The 20,806-nt window shown below is 30.7% G+C and overlaps 1 protein-coding gene across 1 annotated transcript; it reads right to left on the bottom strand.

The window, feature by feature from the left end:
• Nucleotides 13,056-20,646, bottom strand: LOC105166605 (protein ENHANCED DISEASE RESISTANCE 2). The gene is made up of 20 exons (XM_011086021.2): nucleotides 20,083-20,646; nucleotides 18,896-18,970; nucleotides 18,739-18,792; nucleotides 18,541-18,656; nucleotides 18,070-18,203; nucleotides 17,934-17,980; nucleotides 17,749-17,849; nucleotides 17,136-17,231; nucleotides 16,999-17,063; nucleotides 16,841-16,912; nucleotides 16,263-16,409; nucleotides 15,892-16,175; nucleotides 15,608-15,671; nucleotides 15,335-15,510; nucleotides 15,043-15,144; nucleotides 14,583-14,633; nucleotides 14,357-14,500; nucleotides 13,854-13,949; nucleotides 13,642-13,743; nucleotides 13,056-13,524 (listed from the first exon to the last, which is right to left on the bottom strand). The coding sequence occupies exons 1-20, from the start codon at nucleotides 20,227-20,229 to the stop codon at nucleotides 13,420-13,422; spliced, it is 2,178 nt and encodes a 725-aa protein (XP_011084323.1). The 5' UTR covers nucleotides 20,230-20,646; the 3' UTR covers nucleotides 13,056-13,419.

Below are 20,806 nucleotides of genomic sequence, written 5' to 3'. Positions count from 1 at the left end.
CTAATTGCTTGGGAGTAGGTATTAAGAGGTAGAGAAGTCATTAGTTGAAACTGAGCATGCAATTTAACAAAGAAATCTAAGCTAACAAAAGTGACTTCACATCTGCATATCATCATATATATTAACACCATCTCTATACTAATCTTGAGTATACTTTTGGCAATATATATTCATTTTTATATAAATATTCTCCAATTAATATATACTTTTATAAAATATATTTAAATTCCGACTCAAATTATCATAAAGATATTCTAGCATTACATTTAAAAAATAACTTCTTCTTCTTTCTTTGTTTTTCCCCCCGTATGTTAGACAAAATACGTGTAATATCAGGACACGATTTGCTAAATTTTATTTTATTTTATTTTTAATTTTCGAAGATTTAAGACAAATACATTACACATACTAGAGATCAAAACGCACTAGATCTATATGTTGATTCCCACTAAGTTAAGTCTTGGAGACAGTAAGTCAGTTATAAAACACTGGCCGACACACATAACGCATGCACAGACAAGTCTGTGTGGTGTCACCCATGCTTTCCGATTAATAAAGAACTAATATAAAATTTTATCTTTAAAAGAAATGTTGAAATTTAGTCTGTATATATAATGCGAACTGGGTGTCGATTATTGTGTATTTCTCGCGCTTAATAAATAGTATAGAAATATATGTAAATTCATATACGCCAATTTAAACAAACAGTCCCTTACAATAAGGTGGGGTTCTTGCAGGCTTTGTTTTGTGAACTTACTTAGGTTGCACTCTTTGCATCAATGCCTTCTAAAAGACTCCTTCCTTTTTAAAAAGTGAAATTTTGTTACGACCAAATTCAATTTTTTCGACAATCGGTGTTTTATGAATTGACAATCATCGATTTATAGTATTTAGTGTCTATTTCAGTTTACGATTCAGCAGATTTGGCTGCGTTTCTACTGTTGATGCAATTTTTTGTTTGGCCCCGTGCCGGTAATCACTTTTGGGGCTAAGTTTTTTCTTTTTTAATAAAAGCGATAAACTATTATTAATTCGATTACAATTTTTAATATTAAATATTTGTACTTATCAATAATCGACAACTATGATAATCATATACTAATATTCAGTGTTAAATAATTATATTTAATCAACACCTGCTATTAAAACAGAAATAACGTCACAAATATTTGTGGGGCTCGAACCCACGACATTAAAGTCATGGGGATTCAACTTCGCCAATTTATTTAGGTCTTTTCGACTATGATGTGTAGTTTTTAATCATATCTAATCATTCATTATATTCGTTTAAAAGTTGAAGTAAGTTTAAGAATGAGGCTGGTTTTGGAGATTTTTTAAGACAATCAAATGTACTAGTACGAGGTTGTCCACAATAATTATATTTTTCTTTATATTTGTATAAAAAATTGTAGACTATTACATTTATATAGATATAATTTTATTTTTTGTAGATAATACAATTTTAACGTTATGATTTGTCTTAATTTACTATTTAAATTTGTAATTGTATGTATTTTTATTAATTATTATTAAATATAATTTGAAAAAAAAAATGAATTGCACGACTTCGAGTCGGTGTCGTGGTTGCTATCCACAACTCGGGAATTATTTAAGAAAAAATGCGCCCCGCTTCCTAGATAGCATCCACCACTCAAAGGTTAAATTTAAAAAAAAAAAAAATTCGCACCTATTCGTGGATAGCATCCGCCAATCGAGGCTTAAAATTTTTAAAAAAAATAATTTTGATGTCCAGTCGTGGTTGTCGTCACAATTATGTTAGCATATTTAAAAAAAATATTATGTTTATAATTTTTTTTTATTATAAATAAGTAATTAACTCTATCTTATTATCAGTTATGCGAATCGTCCGATTAAATTTGAGCTCAGTCTTTCTGACTTTTTTTAATTAGTTCTTGAAAAAGCATAAGCTCTCATCAAATTAAATTTTTTATTTTTCTAAAAAATAATTTATTTTTCTTTTCTCTCTCTCTTTTTTCTTTAAAAAAGAATATTCACATAATAAATATTTTAGACCATAGTACATGTTACGGTGAATAATCGAATAGTAGAAGAAATAATTATTGATATACTTATCAAATAAATATTTAAATTTTTGGTGGAATCAAATTTAAAATTGCGTATTTATAAAATTTTAGACCCTAAAAGACATTAATTAAAGTAGGGGAACGTACCGTCAGATTGAATTTATTTTATTTTTATTTTCTAAATTCAACCTCGAAAAATATTTATAATGCATGCGAACTTAGTCAAGGATCTTTTGTATACAATTAAAATTATTTTAAAATAATATATTTGAAAAGTCCTATCGAGGAACTTTTCGAAATGAAAATATATTTGTATTAGTTGATCAGAAAATTCGATAGTTATATTGTCGGCTAATTTGAGAAACGTACTTAATATGTACTTATTTATAAATATTAAATAAATACAAAATAAGTAAAACAGAATACATTTCGACAGAAAAAAAAGTGAAAATTAGCCTTCTTTTAATTACCCCGAACAAAAAAAGTAACTTAAAATATTTTATGAGAAATGACGATTATACCCTTCCGCTCGCTACTTGATCCATCATGATGAAATAATTCAAGAAAGAAAATCCAATAATGTAGAGTGTGGGGTAGTTTCGGGCCATCGAACTATCAGTCTTGTGGTTTAATTGAGATCGCATAAATAAGTTTGAGGTCATGAGTTTGAGTCATATTAGACGTGTGTATATAGTTTATTTGATATAATTATTGTTCGTAATTATATTAATATACTAATTAAAATGATGTATTATTCAATTTGTTAAAAATATTGATGTAGTAATATAATTATTATTATTTTTTATAAAAAAAGGCAGAAAATTGTGCTTGAGCTTTCAATTCAGTGATTGTGCCGTCACTGCTGTGTGTGTGTGTGAACCCAATTATTGAATTCAGTGGAAACCCATTTCTGACTCATCAAACCACCACCGCTGTGTCGGTAGATACAAAGCCTGAAATTCCCAATATATATATAATAAAATATATTTAAAAAAAAACTCGTGGCCAGGGCACATTGAAATAACTGACTTTTTTTAATTTTAAAAAATAAATTAAATTAAATTTATTGCGATTGTTCTTGATAAGGAAACATAATCACTTTCGTTCTACTAAAAAGATATTATGAATGAAGTTTTAACGTCCGTTGATTCAAGCATTACAAGTCAAACAATGTTAGAATACTCATGTCAGGAGGCGAGGTTCGAATTTGAGTGAGGTTAGAAGTTGTGACATTCAAATGGAAAGTTATTGCGGACGGGGCTTAATTTAGTTAGCGAAATTGAAGCATCGTGAATATCAGATTGTGAGTTCAAATTTCACGAACGTGTGAGTTTGTTGTTTTACTCGAATCGTAATTACTTGTCTATTTTAATAGTAATTGTACATTAATCATAATAATATTTGTCGGTGATTAGGATTAATATGTAATTGTAATCGATTTATCAAAAAATATATTTAAAAAGATATGGATAAATTACATTTTACCATCCGAACTACACCCATTTTTATACTTTGTCATTGAAATTTTTTTGTATGTGTCAACTTATTATCTTAAATTTATGAAATTTTCACTTTGCTATATAAGCCCCTTTTTTTGTTGAATTTTTTGTTTGAAAAACATCAAATGATATGCATATGTGAAAAATATTATATCACATAATCCTTAAAAATCACATGTGCGGTGCATGTGATGTTTTTTCGACAAAAAGCTTGATTGAAAACAGTTATAAATTGCAAAATGTAAATTTTTATAAAGGTTGAGATGGTAAGTTGACATAAAAACTAAAATAGATGCCAAAGTATAAAAACATTTATAATTAGAATGACAAAAAATGTAATCAACCCAAAAATTAATAACGTGGCCACTTAGAATACTGTGTTGGTAATAATTAAATACAAAAGAGTAATTAAAAAAGAAATTGTAAATACCTCCACAAAAGTATTATATTTATCTTGAGAAAATACCAAATAACGTAAACAATTTCACATTAATTGTTTATTTTTAATGTATATTTAAGTTTTATAATTATATATATATATAATATTCACAAATATTTAAAATTTAAAATATTTTAATTAATATTAATATGAATACACTTGACATGTAATATTATTGCAGATCTAATTAATTGACCAGATTTAAAAATAGCACAAACACTTACAGGTCATATCACATGTGAACCTACTTTATTATATTTTCAAATTATTGTCCACTTTTCCTTAAATTCACTAACCTCATTAATATATAGCTTAATACATTTAATTTGAAGTTTTAAATTTATTATTTGGAGGTGTTTTTTTAACTCTATATTATGTAGAATTTTTAAATATTTCTGTTTTCATTTAGAATTATGTTTTGTAAAATATTGTGAAATTAAAATTTTTTTAATATAAAGTCATTTGAAATACTTTTTTGAAAATTTTTCATCAAATTTAAATTAAATAATGGTTTATGTAATAATTATTTCTCTATTTAAATAATAGATGTAATTATATATTTTATATTAATAATTAATATAAATAAATTATCGATGATTAAATTATAATTTTTATTTTTTTTAAAAAAGAAAAGGAAAAGAAGAATAGCCAGTGCGGTGGGGCGTTTGCGGCGTAGATGGTGGAGCATGAAGTGCTCACGTCGAGATGGGTCCCGCAGCACGTTGAAGGCGTCGGTAGGATCTTGTCCATCGAATATTCTCACGTGGCTTGATCTTACATTCCTGGTCTTATGTGGAGCCCACACGGCAGAATCAGCTTGGTGTTGCCAGCTCGGCATTGAGCCGCAGCAGACAAGGGTCACGTGACTCTTTCTTTCTTTTCTTTTTTAATTAAAAAAAAGAACCAGAAAAGAAAATGAAATTACTGAATTAAGGTAGACTAAAGCAGTACTAAGACGAACTCTTTACGGCAAAAGTGTCAGAGGAATCTTCCATCATATTTTCAATATTACACTTTGATTTAATATCAATATGTAATTCATATATAATAATTTTTATAATTAAATTAAATTATAATTTAAAATTAAGTATATATTAATCACACTATCATTAGTCAGCATGACTCAAATTTTATTTTGTTCTTTTAATTAATGCTCGTGATATTATCTTTCAAAATATTAATCCAGAGAACAATTTAAAAAAAAATGTAAGTAGAATAATTATTAATTCTGAAAGAAATCGATTGTATGATCAGATACTTGATATTATATTACAGTGTGGGTGTGGGTATTAAAAAAAAAATCTTCATTTTGTATTAGGAAATAAATAAATTAATATTATATTGATATAATTTTAGTATATAAAAAAATTAAAAACCTAAATTTGATTATAGTTTTTCACCAATTTCATTACCTAAATTTGATTCTTGATTAACAATTGAATTAAAAGAAAAAAGATCCCCCAAAATGCATCCGTACAGAGGAAGGATTTATAGTTGTGAAGTGTTGATGTATGACAGTGTGGGTGTGGGGCAGAGTGGCATGTGGTGTGGTGTGCTACTCCAAACATCAGACTACCAAACCCACACAATTATTGCTTGATTTACTCCCTAAGTCACATAATCATCATTCTGTCTTTGTTTTATTTTTATTCCCCATTTGTGTGTGTGTGTCCAAATATTGCACATGTATTCTCCAAAATCCATGTCATCATTGGAGAATTAGTGCGATCTTGTCACGGGCCCACATTCATTTTTTAAAAATTCGAAATTACTTATTTCTTTTCTGAAAAAAAAAATTAATTATCATACTATATAAGGAGATTCAAGTATTCTTGATTTATGATGAGACGTGCAACGTGGGCTCCCTGAACTGGTTGTATTGCTGCATTCATACACTGATCTCACCCTCTGAGTATTTGTAAGATCCTGTTTTGAGATATCATATTATCACATTCATCGTTGCACAATCGATTGTTACGGAGGAGGAATCTCACACTGTATAAGGAGATTCAGACGCCCTTTATTGATTAATGCTTGAGTAAGATATGGGCACCTCTTGGAATGGCCCTGCAACAGTGTCGGACATTCATACCCTGATCTCACTCTCTGAACATATGTAGAATCTTATTTTGGGATAACCCTTTATTACAAGCTCGCATCTGTCCTTAAAAACTCAATTATTAACTAGGAAAAATGGCACAGTACTATATAAAGTACAGTAAAGAGTAAATCAGAACATAATTTCTTTCTTCCTATTAAAATCATAAATCTCCTTATTTTGTAAATTCGTAATTTTTTCTCTTTACCAAAACACTTTTAAACATATTATAGATCAGCATACATTTTATAAAATATTTTCAAAACGTTGTGAACTCAACCAAACACGCTAACATAATTGAATATTTAGTTGGCGTTATTGATTTCTTGAAAATTCTATAAAAAAAAAAACATAATATAACAAATTATTTAAATAATTACACCTTTTGACTTTGTATCATAACCATTAGGAGATTCAAATATGAACAAAATAAGACTATTTTCAAATGATTAATATATGAAAAAAGAAACAACAATAATGAGTAGTGAGTAAGTAGTGGATGCTCACACCATCTCAATTAGGGCTTTAAGCTATGGATATGGGGGTTGTGTGGGTTGAAGGGTCAAGATCGTGCTGGTGTGCCCAATTCCTTTTCTTGGTTGTATATCACGTGCATACACCTAAGCTTTTATTTTCCTTTTTCCCTCCCCAAAAATAAATGAATTACAAAAAGTCAAATTATGGGACCTAAGTATTTATTTTAATCAAGAAGGTATTATCTTTTTAATATTATAAGAAAATAATAATAAGATCAATCTAATGTATAAAAATTAGTAAAGACTGAGACACCGAGATATTTCGTTTGATAGAAAATCTTGAATTTAAGTTCCATATATGCAACTGTGATTATTATTATTTTTTTTTCCGAACAGTTTCCGTTCGTAGATTATAGTTTACTATGTATTGAGAAATAACTGTAAATTAAAATAGTTTTTTCTTTTTTGGTTAAAATTTTAAAATAAATGTTTGCTTAGACAAATAATGAGTCATTATCATAAGTTGATATATCATCTTCTTGTGTTTTGAGTTGCAATTCACCAAAACTTAAGAGATATGCATTGGCAACAAATTAAATCTTTTTAGAATATCATACAAGTTGGTACAATTTGTAAGATTTTTTTTAAGAAAATTTATAAGATATTTAATGTATTTTTTGATAGCATTTTGAAATTTTTGAATAACATAAGATTACATCTAAGAGGTTAGTAATATTAATTTTTATTTTTTGGTCGAAATGAAATGAGATTATTAAAAATTTAAAAATACTTGCGATATTTTTACTTATATTGTCATCATAATCTTGCGATTAGGGAAATGTAATGGTTCGACAACTAATTGGCCGAGCCATGACCATATGATCTCGTGTTGATTGTCGTCTTAAACGAGCTTCATGCTATAATAAGTTATGAAATATATATTATTTGGGAGAATTGCACTTTTAGTTCCTATTCATTCGATTTTTTTTCAGTCCCTGAACAATCACCACTTACACTTTTGGTCCCTCATAATTTATTCTGGTTATTTCTCTCAATTGATCGATATTAGAATAAATTTGGAAAAGAAAAGAAACACACGTATTTGAATAATCCACTATGTAGTATTTTTCGTTTCATACCTGTAGATGAAATAAATTTGAGGGATTGAGGGTGAAAATTCGACCTACGATGAAAAACCTAACAAACTATTATTAGTTCTAAGAAGATCAAAATATCTTATTTCGAAAACTTGTAACTTTTTGAAACTTTTATGTACGCCGTCCCATATGTTATAGATTTTCAAACATATCATAAGACAATTTAAGAACTTTATAAAATGTAAATTATAATGGATTTTTTTGAAATTTGTTATAATTATAAATACTATCTCATTATTTTAAAAAATTTACAAATACCCTTATGGAATTAACAATCAACTAACAAATATTCTTTTACATTGGACTGTCACGGGTGAATATTTATCAGACGAACATTAATTTTAAGAGCATTTATAATTATAACAAACTTCGTAATTGTAATTTACTCTTTTATAAATCAACTCAAATGCCCTCTAACCATATTATGTCTAAGATATTTGTATGTTCACAACTCTTTTTAAGGTTGTCCAAACCCATAATTAATTATAGTAGTCATAATATATAGGACATCTTAGTATGAGATTTGTCCCATTGTTAGTTTGGCAACCAACAAAGAGAATGCCCCATGCTATCAATAATCAATGTTGGGGTTAAATCAGTAATTCTAAATATTGATAATTAATTTTTAATTATATTCCCATATAATTAATTAATTTAAATTAATTTTATCCACATGGTGGTGTTCTCTATGTTTGCTTTTGCCTATGGATTTATATAAATTCCCTAATATGGTGATGGTATGTTGTGTTTTTAGTTTTTCATTTTGTTGTACGATAGAAATGGTAATTATATGATTATATTAATATTTTTAATATATTGAGTAAATAAGTAATATATTAATATAATTAAATATTATGAAATAAATTATAATAAACATGAATAAAGTAAGAAAAATACTCACATGTTCGTTTGGACTCGAAATCATGACTAATCACTAGACTAAAACATGATAGGTATGTTGTGTTTTGCTATGCTAATTTTGTTTGTTTTGTCTACAATTTGATTACACTCTTAATCAAATTGAATTTTATAAATTATTTGGTATTTTTAGATTGATTAAATAAAAAAATTGGGGTTAATCTTTTTTAAGAGGGGAATTTCCATTTGTATTTAAAATACTATTTACTCTTAAAATTATGTAAATTTTGCAAACACATAATTAATTAGAAATTCAGAAGCTCATAAATAGACACGTAAGTGTCGACTGTTTCGTTGTTATTATTATTATTTAATTTTAATTTATATTATCTTTTTATTCTTTTTTAAATTTCTAATTAGCTTTGAAATTAAAACAAAAAAACAAAGCTTGCTATTACCAAAATAATTATTTGAAATATTTAATATTATTATATATTTAAAAATTATCCCCAAAAATTGATATAATTTCAATAAAAGGGTAACCATTATTGTGAAAAACATAATTGGCAACAAGATTACCGGTAAAAGACTTGGCGTGTCGGTGCCGACACGAATGGGCGCCGACAGTCTGACCGGGCGCACCAGGTGGCAAGACCCGCCACGTCGGATGTCAACGGGCAAAAGCAGGTAATCACGTGGGGGCACACCAACACATGCAGGAAGGTGCTCTCACGGCGTCGGTGAGTCCTGACTACGTGCCCCCAACGCTTTCCGGTGTCCTCTCTTTTTTTCCCCTTATCTATTTTTTTAAAATATTTAATTTTATTTATCTAATTTCTCACTATTTTTTTTAAAAAATTTTACTTTTATTTTCATCTTTTTTTTGTCTACTTTTAACATTTAATTTAATTTATTAATTTATCCATATGACTACCCACTCCTCACTATTTTTTAATAGTTTTTTTTTAAATTTTTATCAATACTTTAATATTAATTTATTATTTTGTATAAAAATTATTAAATAATCAATATTTTTTTGAATAACATTGTAGGATTTGCATACACATAGATGCGCCATAAATTACTAGTATATAATAATCCTCGTTATGTTGTTTATACACATATAAAATAAATATTTTTTATATTTTAAAATATATTTAAATAATATCAAAATTTATAAATCAATACATGATATTTTATAATAAAAGATAAAAAATTATAATATAGAAGTATTATAAACACAACAAAAAAATTGGTGTCGGCATTGCACGAATCGTCGTTTATGCATAACTAAGATTTTTCCTTTTCTATATCATTATAAATATATATTTTAATTATTTAATGAATATTTATGACTCGAATGAAAAATTATTATTCGATAATTATTGAATTGTGTATACAAGTACAATTATTTTTGGTGTACGAGAAAATTATTCCATTGCCTATGAGTACCTTATAAATATGTTTCTTGGTTGCTCGGGTGTTTGGCTGAATTTATTTAAAATATTTTATAAATTTATATATTTCGTATCATATTTTTAAAATATTACATCTTAGTTTAAAATTAAACTTTTAAATTTATTTGGGCATATCAAGATTATTCCGTTTATAAAATATTATTTTTTATAATTTAGATATTAATATAATTAAAATTGGAAAATATTTGTTAAACTTTTAATTAATTTTCTTTAACAATTTACATTTTAATTTTATAGGTTATTTTTCTGAAAAAATTATTAATACTTTATAATATATAAAATATTTTAAAAAACTTATTAACTTATTCACGTGCCATTGTGTTATTAGTAAAATATAAAAATTAGGTAAAATGGCAATAAGTTATTTATAAAAAATTGAAAACGCGACGAATGTTAAAATTAGAAAAAATATATTTATAACTTTTTAAATAATGAGAAAGTATTATATTTATGATAAATTTCATATATGACAATAATTTAACCTAATTATTATTATTATTGTTATTTGATATTTATGAAATGTAATAATTTATGTACCCGTTCCTGTAATAATGTGGATCCTTAATCTTTTTTATATTTTCGAGAGAAACTAAATAATATTTATTATCTCGAACATTTTAATATTTTTCAAAATTATTTAATATCACATGCGATAAATAAATAAAAAATAAATTGATTACATCCATCAATATCAATATCTATTATTTAACAACTATCGACAATTATAAAATCATATATTGATCATTAATATCAGATAATTATAATTAATCAAATCATACTATTAGACTATAATAACATCCTATATGTTGGTAGGGTTCAAATTCATGACCTTAAAATTATGAGGTCTCAGTTTCGCCAATTAAATTAGGCTTCATCAACACAAACCTTAATCCTCTGTAGTCCAAGATGGAGAGGCTCGTATCTTGTTACCTTTTTATTAACGTAATTTACCGTTATCTAAGAAAAAAAAATCTGTATATTAAAAGTTTTAAAAATACGTATGTGGACTTGACGTACAATTGTATACCGTATATACTCATTCTTCGTATATATGGAATAGCATATTTAAATATTTCTTCGTATATATGGAATAGCATATTTAAATATTAATAATTTACTAATAATGTCTTAACTTAATAGTTAAAGTTTTATGAACGGATTTAAGGTTATGAATTCGAGTTCCACTAAATGTGAATACTTATCTTACTTTATATAAGTATTTGTCTTATTTTATTTAAATTATTATAATTTATTTATCATTATTAATTGTATCGGTGTATTGATTGAATTATTAAATTACTCGATATATCAATATAAGCTATTGTAATTTATTTATTATTATTAATAATTAAAATATATATATATATATATATGTAGAGTCTACGGTCCAACAGGATCATGTGAGCTGGTTCCCACAGGGGGCAAAATGGGAACATTCCTGTTTAAATAATTTAATTTAATATTTTTTTTCTTTTATGAAAGGTGAGGGGGATAGTGACATTGAAATTAAAATTTAAATGCAAAAATGCCCACCCACCGTTTTAGGCGCCGTACTGAAAGCGATATTTATTAATTATTATTACATGTGACCATTAATTATAAATATAGTTATAATTTTGAAAAGAGAAAGAGTTATTTGTGTATTTAGATATTAATTTAAGGGGTATTAATGTAATTTGATTTCAAAAACGGGGTAAACTAAAGAGGAAGGAGGTGATAGAAGCCCTCACGTGCCACGTGGGAGCCTCAAACAAGTGAGCTAACGTGAGGACAACGTTGTCAATTCTTGAAAAATGGAAAGGTGCTCGTGAAAAGACAATTTTGGACACGAGGATCAAGTGTACTTACACGTAAACATCTTGTGACTTAAAAATTACATGTACTACTCTTGAGGTTTGCTTCTATCTAATAAATAAATCCATGACTTAGTTAAAATTTATCAAATTTGTTGATATTTACAAGAAATTGATAAAATTTCATATTCATCCCCGATTGACATAATATTGATTTATTGAATGTTAAATAAACTTTTTATAATCAAATTATCCTTATATATCTCCATATGTTAATGAATGTAAAGAGGTATATCTTCGTTGTTATAAGGGTAGTTTAGTCATAAAATATTTGTTTGACCTGTAATAAGTTTATAATAAATCAATAGAGAGTAAATATAAAATTTTTTCATTTATTTTTTTGTTAATATCAACAAATTCAATGAATTTGTTAGATAGAAGCAAACTTCAGGAATATTGAATATAATTTTTTAAATTACAGGGGTCTATATATAATTATACCAAACCCCAGGGGAGGGGAATATAATTATCCCTATATTAAATGAAACCCCTAAAATAATATTAATGAGGATAATTACATTTATGCCCCTAATCTATAATCTATGTACACAAACCACAACTGCTTTTTATATAATTATAAAATTCACTATTGAGAACCAAAAAACAAGATAGCTTGTATAACGATGTTGGCGGTTTTTAAATGTATATATAATTTTTCAAAAATTAGAGGTGATCTATATAAATGATGTTGATGTAAAATTTACTGGGTATATATATAATTTTCTTAAAAAAAATAACAGTGATTTGTGTAATAAAGCATAGGTTAAGGAATATAAGTATAATTTTGATATATATATATATATATAGAGAGAGAGAGAGAGAGAGTTGTGTAAATTGAAGTTGGGCTTTGCATGACATTTGAAGACAGCATTGGGCAAGCACATGTTGGCCCTAACTTCCTCTTTTTCATATAAAAGATCTGTTACGACGGACAATCCAATGATTTGGGCTCAAAATTTTTTACGAGAGGTATTGCGTTCAAATCTAAGTGTGTGAAAGAGTTGGGAGTGTCGGTGAAAAAAAAAAGGGCATAAGTAAAGATGCATAGTTCAGAAAAGTACAAATTCACACGGACAATACCGAATTTCCCGAACAGAAGAAAAAAGAAAAAAAACTTCGTGTTATGAAAGAATAGAAAGAAAATACTACATATTAATAAACTTATATAAATGATTCCTCTTGCACTAAAACTGGTGTTACAACAAGATTCAATAGTGACTAACTACACATTACAAAGAATGAATAAAAAGAATAATAATGATAAGAAAAATATAAACTTCATCTTCCCAAAAAATTAGAGCTCTTCTATCCTCCACTCTCACTCTCACTCTCACTCTCAAGAGTAGATCAAAACTATATACATACATGTATGTTATACATATATACATATATATATATATCCTCAAAAAGGTAGGACAGAAAAAGAATCACTATTCATGAATCAGTTTAAGGTTTCCTGTTATTCCATCCTCTTCATTTCATCCTCAAACTTATCTGATCTTTCTAGTACTTTTGTCTAGCTCATACGCATCGAGTCAGTACAAACAGACTTCAACACGTCTAGGTTGTTAAGACGACACGTTCCGAGCAAGAATTCTGGCAGCTCATCCGCAGTGTTGCCCTGTAACAAATCCATGACAGACAATGATCCAACAATCATGCAGTTGTTTGAGTAACTTAGTATGAGATTGTTTGTGGAGTTTATGATTGTTTTAAATAAAGGTTGCGTTGTGTTTACCTGTATCATGAACGCCATTTCTATGACGAGGTTGTTGAGGTATCCAAGGACGAGGCTGACTACACCCCTTGCCACAGTTGATGAGCCAACATCGATATCGAGCTGAAAAATTTAGCTCTTGATTTAGAGTGTTTGTCTTTTCAAATAAACGGCGTTCAACAACTTAAGGTGGTACAAAAGGTCGATAACGGGGTATAGTTTTCGTGTTTTACCTCCAAGTAGTTCTTCCCTCGGAAATAATTGACTTCAAGTGCTTGACCTATCAAACAAGATTTTTTCCCAACACTCTGCTTTACTATCCAAGATCCCTGTGGATATGATTCTATTTCAGGAGGAGAGCAGTGAAACACTTAAACGACAACATGGAAAGCGATAATCATGCCAACACACCCTCAACTATGGTTAAATTACAGAAATTAGCCACTCTTACTGTTTGAATAATTACACAAACATCATTTGTCGGTGATGTTTCACTATACTTTTTGTGAGAAAACTACCGACAATGTCAGTGTAACCGAAACATACTTCATGATGGAGTTGTAAGTAATTATGCAAACAGTACGGGTGGGTTCTCTAATCTGTTGATGGTTGAGGGCGGGTGTAAACGTAGTCATCCATTGAAAAAAATGTTAATATAAAGAAGAGATAAGGCGGGAAAAAGGATTAACAGTTATATTTAAATTATGCAGCTAAACATGCATGATGACTTTCGAACCTTTGAAATGTACGGTATGAGCTTGAACCTAGAATTCCTAAAAGCATCATCTCCATTGACAAAGCGCTCGAGCAGAGGCGTCTCTTCTAAAGGAGATTTTAGCATATAGTAGAGAGCCAAGTGGTATGTGGACGTGCCCGGAACCTGAGTTCAGTGACCAAGCACGGTGAATAATCTAAATTGTTGGGGATTTGATGGTAAAATGTAAAATGAAAGCCATAGTTACCTGTATGTTAATGACAAAAAAGAACTCTGATCCTCCGCAAGCCGCATATTTCTGTAGAATTTTTGCATTAAACTTGTATGAGAGATTGTCCAGCTATCAATAAAAGTTCCGCATAAGTTTTTCAATGAATTACAATAAAAAGGCAAGCATGTATCCTTTACTTGGAGTTTGATCTAACGTTCCATTTTGACAAGTTGTAATCTTACCAAATTCTTAGTAATAGAAATTGAGCGACCATTGAAGTAAGTATATTCCCTAATCACGTATATCTGTACTTTTTTGTATTTGATTTTTCTTCTTGTTTTTGCATCCGTCTCACAGCTTATCTTGCAATTTCCTAATACCTCCAATGACCCCCCTCCCCTCGTTCATACGTTGCTCATGCGTTTCTCTCAGTTTTTGGTGTTAAATGATTCCAATGGCGTTGCTGCTCCAACTATTTAAAATAAATGTATCGAACCTGGACGATGCTTCCATATCGGCCAGCAATATCGTCTTCACGCTTTTCAGATCTTAGCCAATCCGCACCAACCATTTGCAACAAAGTGCCCTTTGCCTTGACCTGAGAAGCAAAGAATTTTTCCGAATCAAAGTTTGAAATATAATCTGACAGCCAGGAATCGGTAGCGCTATCAAGCTCAGAAACTGTAGAAATAAGGGACAAAGAGCTCATAGGCACTAGCTGCTCAAGTTACTAATAAGGAAAAATGCAAGTTTTACTTGTTGACCATAGTGGAAGTGAAAGTGTAAACCTTTTGATTGTCTACTAGATAATTAGGGCCACGGATAAGGAACGACGAAGGATCAGCCGTCGCCCAGCTGCAGGGCATGTTAAAACTGGAATCCTTCGGAAGTGTGCAACCATAGCAAGGCGACACAGCTTCTTCCCGAGATATATCTTGCAAGTCTGTGTAACCCTTTTTCGGGACTGAAACCAGTAAGAACTTCAAGTTATGCTTAAGTCATTTATTAGTTTGCAAGTTTATTCCCAGCATTATAAGTACTCAGCTCATGTATGCACTAACCTGCAAGATCATGCAATTTCTTCACAAAGTTGGCAGCAGACGACAATTTTGGCTGGTAATTATCCTGCATATTTCATTAATAAAGATAAGTCTGTATTTCATCAATCTGAATTAGGTTAGGCTAATCCCAAGCAAATCGCATGACAAGTGAATTGAACTTGTCATGTGATTGGTATAGTCTAAGGAGAGTGATCAATCATGCAATAAGTGTTATGTATAACTCTTGCCATTTGATAAGTTGAGTTAGACCTGGTTCAAGTAAAAAAAGTTCATTAGGTAAATACCAGATAAGATATTTCTGGACTCATTTCCGAAGTCCACCCATTCTCTAATGCCTCATCATCTGAAGGTTCAGGAACGTCGAAAAATTCGTCGGCTGCATCACTTAGGGCCGTGAGACTGGAACTCACTGTTTGCAGTCTCATTACCTCATCTTCTGGTTCATTGTGTATCCTATTGATCTCCTGCTTTCCACTCTCATGATTACGCGCCATATCTATTTTCCGCTCTCCTGTTATATATTCAGGACTAGTATTTCCTGCATTTGCTTTGAACAACTCTCTCAAGGCTGCAAAAAGGAGCACTGGTATGTAGGAAAAGCCGAGATGGAAAGTTCAAAAAAGAGTTTCTGTGCAATATGGGACGTGTACTAAACCTGCAACTTTCCCGAGCATACGGATGGTAATAGATCTTGCGGATTCTTTCTTAAGATATGATCTCCAGACCTTCCAATCAACGGCAAGCATGTGTTTTATGACACATTCTTTACCTTGCTGCATAGGAGTAATCAGATATCCGCCACCTGGTACGTTAAGTAAAACATATAGTGGCAATCAATACACAAGAAATTCGACATCCGTACATCCAATGAGCAATAACATCATGTCCCATGCAATAATTTATATGAGAAGCTCCTTTTTTTTGTGAGCCAACGCAATACATCTTTGAACTCTACATGTAAAGAGTTTAGGGGCTTTGATTTTTGAGGTACAGCAAAAAGTTGTTCTCAGTTTCAATCCATTTCAGTTTTGTACAAAGGTCTTATGCTTAAATTCCCACTTCCCACATAACTCATAAACAAGAACCATATGTTACTTCTCCTTTCCTCCAGCAGAGATGACTAATCTTCAACACAATCATGGGCAATAAATTGAAAAACCTCTCGAGTTTTTAAGCTTAAGCATATCTAGATTATTGATCGGAAATGGCATCTCAAGTCAAAGTGTACATTACTTTTAAGGCAAGCGCGGATGTATCCGTCTTGAGGTGGACACTTTCTGTGGACCACGGAGTGGTAGAGAATCACTGCAACCAAAAAAGCAATATATCAGTGTATAAGATAGAATCTTATGAAATGTTAAAGTTTTAAAGTACTTGTAAGTTAAAATTACCATATGTGCCGTCTTCTTCTCTTCTCCAATAACGTCTCAGCAGTAAGTCTCTTCGTTTCATTGCCCTGCAAAACAACATGATCAATAACACTAAACATTCAAAGAAGTGGATTCTTGGCTGAAGTTAAAACCCTGACCATGGCAGCCAATGGTTGTATAGTTGAATGTGAATTATATCCGTATGACCGTCAAGGTTCTCAACCACACTGCCCCTGTAGAAACAGAAATCCCACCTGCAAAACAGAAGAAGTTAATAAGTGAACATCCTGAAAAGATAGTTGCAAGGGGGATGGTGCAATTTTCCAAAAAACAAGGTATTTCTGGGTGATATAGTCAATCGAAAGAGTACTTATGTAATTCTGCTTTAAAAAAGTTAACATGTTCACAGTTGGATGTCTTGTTAAAGTTGAAATATGTTGGTCTTAAGACGAGGGGCGAACCAGGTATAGCATTTACGACGAGTAACTGCTTGAGAAGGGATCGGATTTCTTAAGAAACTAAACTACAACAGAATGCCTACATGCACTGTATGTAAATGTGAATTTAGCACAAAATTTTAGCATGAATAGTAGCCAAGTATTTATCAGTTAGCCCAAGTCCATGTATGGATTCAATAACTGTACTAAAAATGATTCTGCCTTTACCTATTATTAGCTCCTGTGGACATACTTATCGGCATGTTTAATAGTAAATTACAACACATCTGAAGCCTTAAATTTGTGCAAACCAAGAAGAGTTAAGCAGCCTTACTCTGTTCTTGAGGTACCAAGAGACATAAGGGTACGGAAAACAGCTTCTGAAGATGCATCAATGGTGCCAACTGCCATTATGGCTGGGTGATCGTCCCAATGCTGAGAATAAAAGTTCATGAATTCATCTGAGGCAAGCAGTTAATCTGGAAGATTAGCTATAAGTGAGTTTCAAATGAAATATACCCTCCCATTGGAATCTCTGTCTTTTGCTTCTTTGAAGAGACGTAATCCTGATGAGGCAACAAAATATGGACATCAAAATTCTAGAAAACAACGGTCAATCTCCATCTGAACGTATTGAGTAAATATGGTTCTTTACCATCTTTACAGCCAAATATTTTCCATGGTGAAGGTGCTATTACATCAGATGTCATTGCATTCACATGCAGAGAAGATGCAGCAGTCAAGTTGACATCCGACCTTTTGTTTGACGATCTTCTCTTAACACTCATGCTGTCGGACGAAAGGTATATAAATTTGGTGCAGCAAAACCAAAGGAAACAAGGTCAAGATTGCAGTTTCTTTAATCTGGTGACTTAAATGGAAAAGGTTACAACTTCAAGCATAATTTTTCTTCAATAAGAGTGATCAAGCATCCTATACTTAATAAGCTTCAGAACAATTTGGACTGAGATATCTTCCCACAAACAAAGGCTTTGGTACATGTACTTAGTCTCATGTCTTCGGGAACAGTGACAGAACTGTTTATATATCTACTAAGAAGTCCAAAAGATTGAGTTATTTAAGATTATTGATTTTGGAACATCTCCGATCGAGCAAAATAAGTTACCTGAAAGGCTGCCATTTTCTTACAGAATCAGACATGAAATCTTTTCCAGGATTAAGTGCCGTATCCTGTAAAGCATGGATCCACCTAGCAGCTTCTTCTGAACTTGTCACCCCGAGCTACGAAATTTGAAATTACATTGTTACACACCTCCACTATGAGCATATTTTCTTTACAGATTAGAAGCAAGAAATAGCATACCTTCAGCCGATCATTATGGTTAGAAGTATTGTAAAGGGTGAAAGTGAAAAATAACTGCAATCCACAAGAAAAACCATATAAGCACAAATAGAAGTCGATCATTTGTGCTTTGCTAGTCTATCATTGTTGAAACACAGTTTATTTGTGAGGCACGTACTTTTCTGTGATGGGTCTCTCTTCCATTGTCCACGACGCGAATGCAGGAGTCTATTATTGCACTTCTAACAGGCTCCTGAGCAAGAATGGTTAATAATTATGAGAGCAAAGAGATTAGGATCCATGATGCAATGATTGTAGAGGTTTCGTATAAACAAATTGGCTAGGCAAACTAAGATACAGTCTGGATATAGTCTTTTCAGGATTCATTTCATAATATGGCAACTATCCCTACTATTTCTTTCGACATTCAGTTTTATTAATCCCCATAACTCGATATGACAACCCATCAGACAAGTCTTCATCTGTGTAAGATAAGATTTTTCCTGAACTTAAAAACTATTAAAGCACAGACTGAAAAACAAGTTTAAACATGACGTTGACATATAATCATCTGAACGGAAAGTAGCAGAGGTAAGTTTACTCTATTTCCCCTTGGATAAGGCAAGAAAGGCGAGAAAATGGTCATTATTTGTTGCAATTGTTAATCAAACTCGAGTAACAGAATGTGAACAGATCCACAATAAGAATTTCATCAAAATGGACTTGTAACATTTTACGAAAGAGATGTATTTTAGATTAAAGGGAAAAAAAAGCAGATGAAGATGAACTCCAATAGAATGTTGCCATGCATGATCAGGGCCAAACAAATACAGAAACCAAAAAAAAAAGAATGACATAACTGACCAGACAACCTCAGACATACTAAAAACCAAAACAAAGTGCAAGAATCCAAATACTGACAAAAAACCGGAGAAATTTCTTTCTTACTTTAAACAGCACCTGGAATTCCACTATCACATTCATGGCAGAAGCAAATTCACCATACCGGCATCAAGAGGCAGAAATCACATCATACTTACATATACATACATGCAACATATACAAAACACGCATGCATGCATAACATGACTACGTGGCAGAGACGGAGCGAGTCAAGCGTGCTTCGATAGACATTCACCATACCCCACTATCTATCATCTCAAGTTTTACACGTAAACTGCACGCGAAGATCACAAACTTACCCTCCTCAAATTCCCATTTAACCATATCATATGAATAAAAACATCTATCTCGCCCCCATCAACACGAAAAAAGTTCCACTCCACCCAACAATAGACATTCTCATGCACTTGCATTTGCATGCCAAGAAATTTAAAAAACCAGAGAAAGACAACAAAAATGCACCTCTGTCTCGGAAGCGGGGATTGATTTGAAGCTCTTGAGGCAGTTGTCTTCAAGAGTGAAATACCTTTTACGTGAATACTGTAGCCCAAATCGATTATGGCGCATAAGATAAAGCCATCCAGTCATCTTGCTTTCAATTTCTGCCATTCCCCTTTTCCCAAGATTCACAGAAAAGAAACAGAAGAAGAAAAAAAAAACCCAATCTTTATATTAAGTTTTATCCGTGTTATTCAAAAGCCCATTTAGGAAAAATGTTCCAAGATTGTTCTCCTACCACCACCAGTTCAAACACAAAAAGCCCAGATAAGATAAAAAATGTAGAATAATATGCAAAAGAAGAGAACTCTTGGGCAAGTGGTAGGAGATTGATGATTGATGATTGATGATTGATCCTCTGATCCCTTAAAAAGGGAATCAGAGTCTCAAAATGCAGAACTCCAGAAACTTTTTTCCTTTTCAGATATCTGGCAAACTGCAGAATGGGCTTTTTTTTTTGGTTTTAATTCTTTTATCCCTTTCTTTTCTGTTGTGTTCTTGTTCTCTTCTTAAGCATTTGAACAAACTGGTTGTGGTGTTTATAGGGAGCTGACAGCTTTCTTGTACTTTACTACTTTGCCCTTGATCACATTATTGATTCTTGATTCCCCTTCTAGATTTTGACGGTGTTTTGGTCTTTTCAGGGTGTGGAAATGATTGACTGACACATCATATTCTAGTTACTGAA

This window comes from Sesamum indicum, linkage group LG7, assembly GCF_000512975.1.
Source record: "Sesamum indicum cultivar Zhongzhi No. 13 linkage group LG7, S_indicum_v1.0, whole genome shotgun sequence".
In the NCBI taxonomy this organism is placed as follows: domain Eukaryota; kingdom Viridiplantae; phylum Streptophyta; class Magnoliopsida; order Lamiales; family Pedaliaceae; genus Sesamum; species Sesamum indicum.
The sequence above is the reverse complement of the archived record's forward strand: the minus strand, read 5'-3'. Positions and strand labels throughout refer to the sequence as shown.

Coding starts and splice junctions, on each gene's coding strand:
- LOC105166605 (XM_011086021.2), bottom strand. CDS start 20,229: ATGGCAGAAATTGAAAGCAAGATGACTGGATGGCTTTATCTTATGCGC. Junction 16,913..16,998: donor AGAAGAAGACGGCACATATG/GTAATTTTAACT, acceptor TTTTGGTTGCAG/TGATTCTCTACCACTCCGTG. Junction 16,410..16,840: donor CATCCGCGCTTGCCTTAAAA/GTAATGTACACT, acceptor TTAACGTACCAG/GTGGCGGATATCTGATTACT.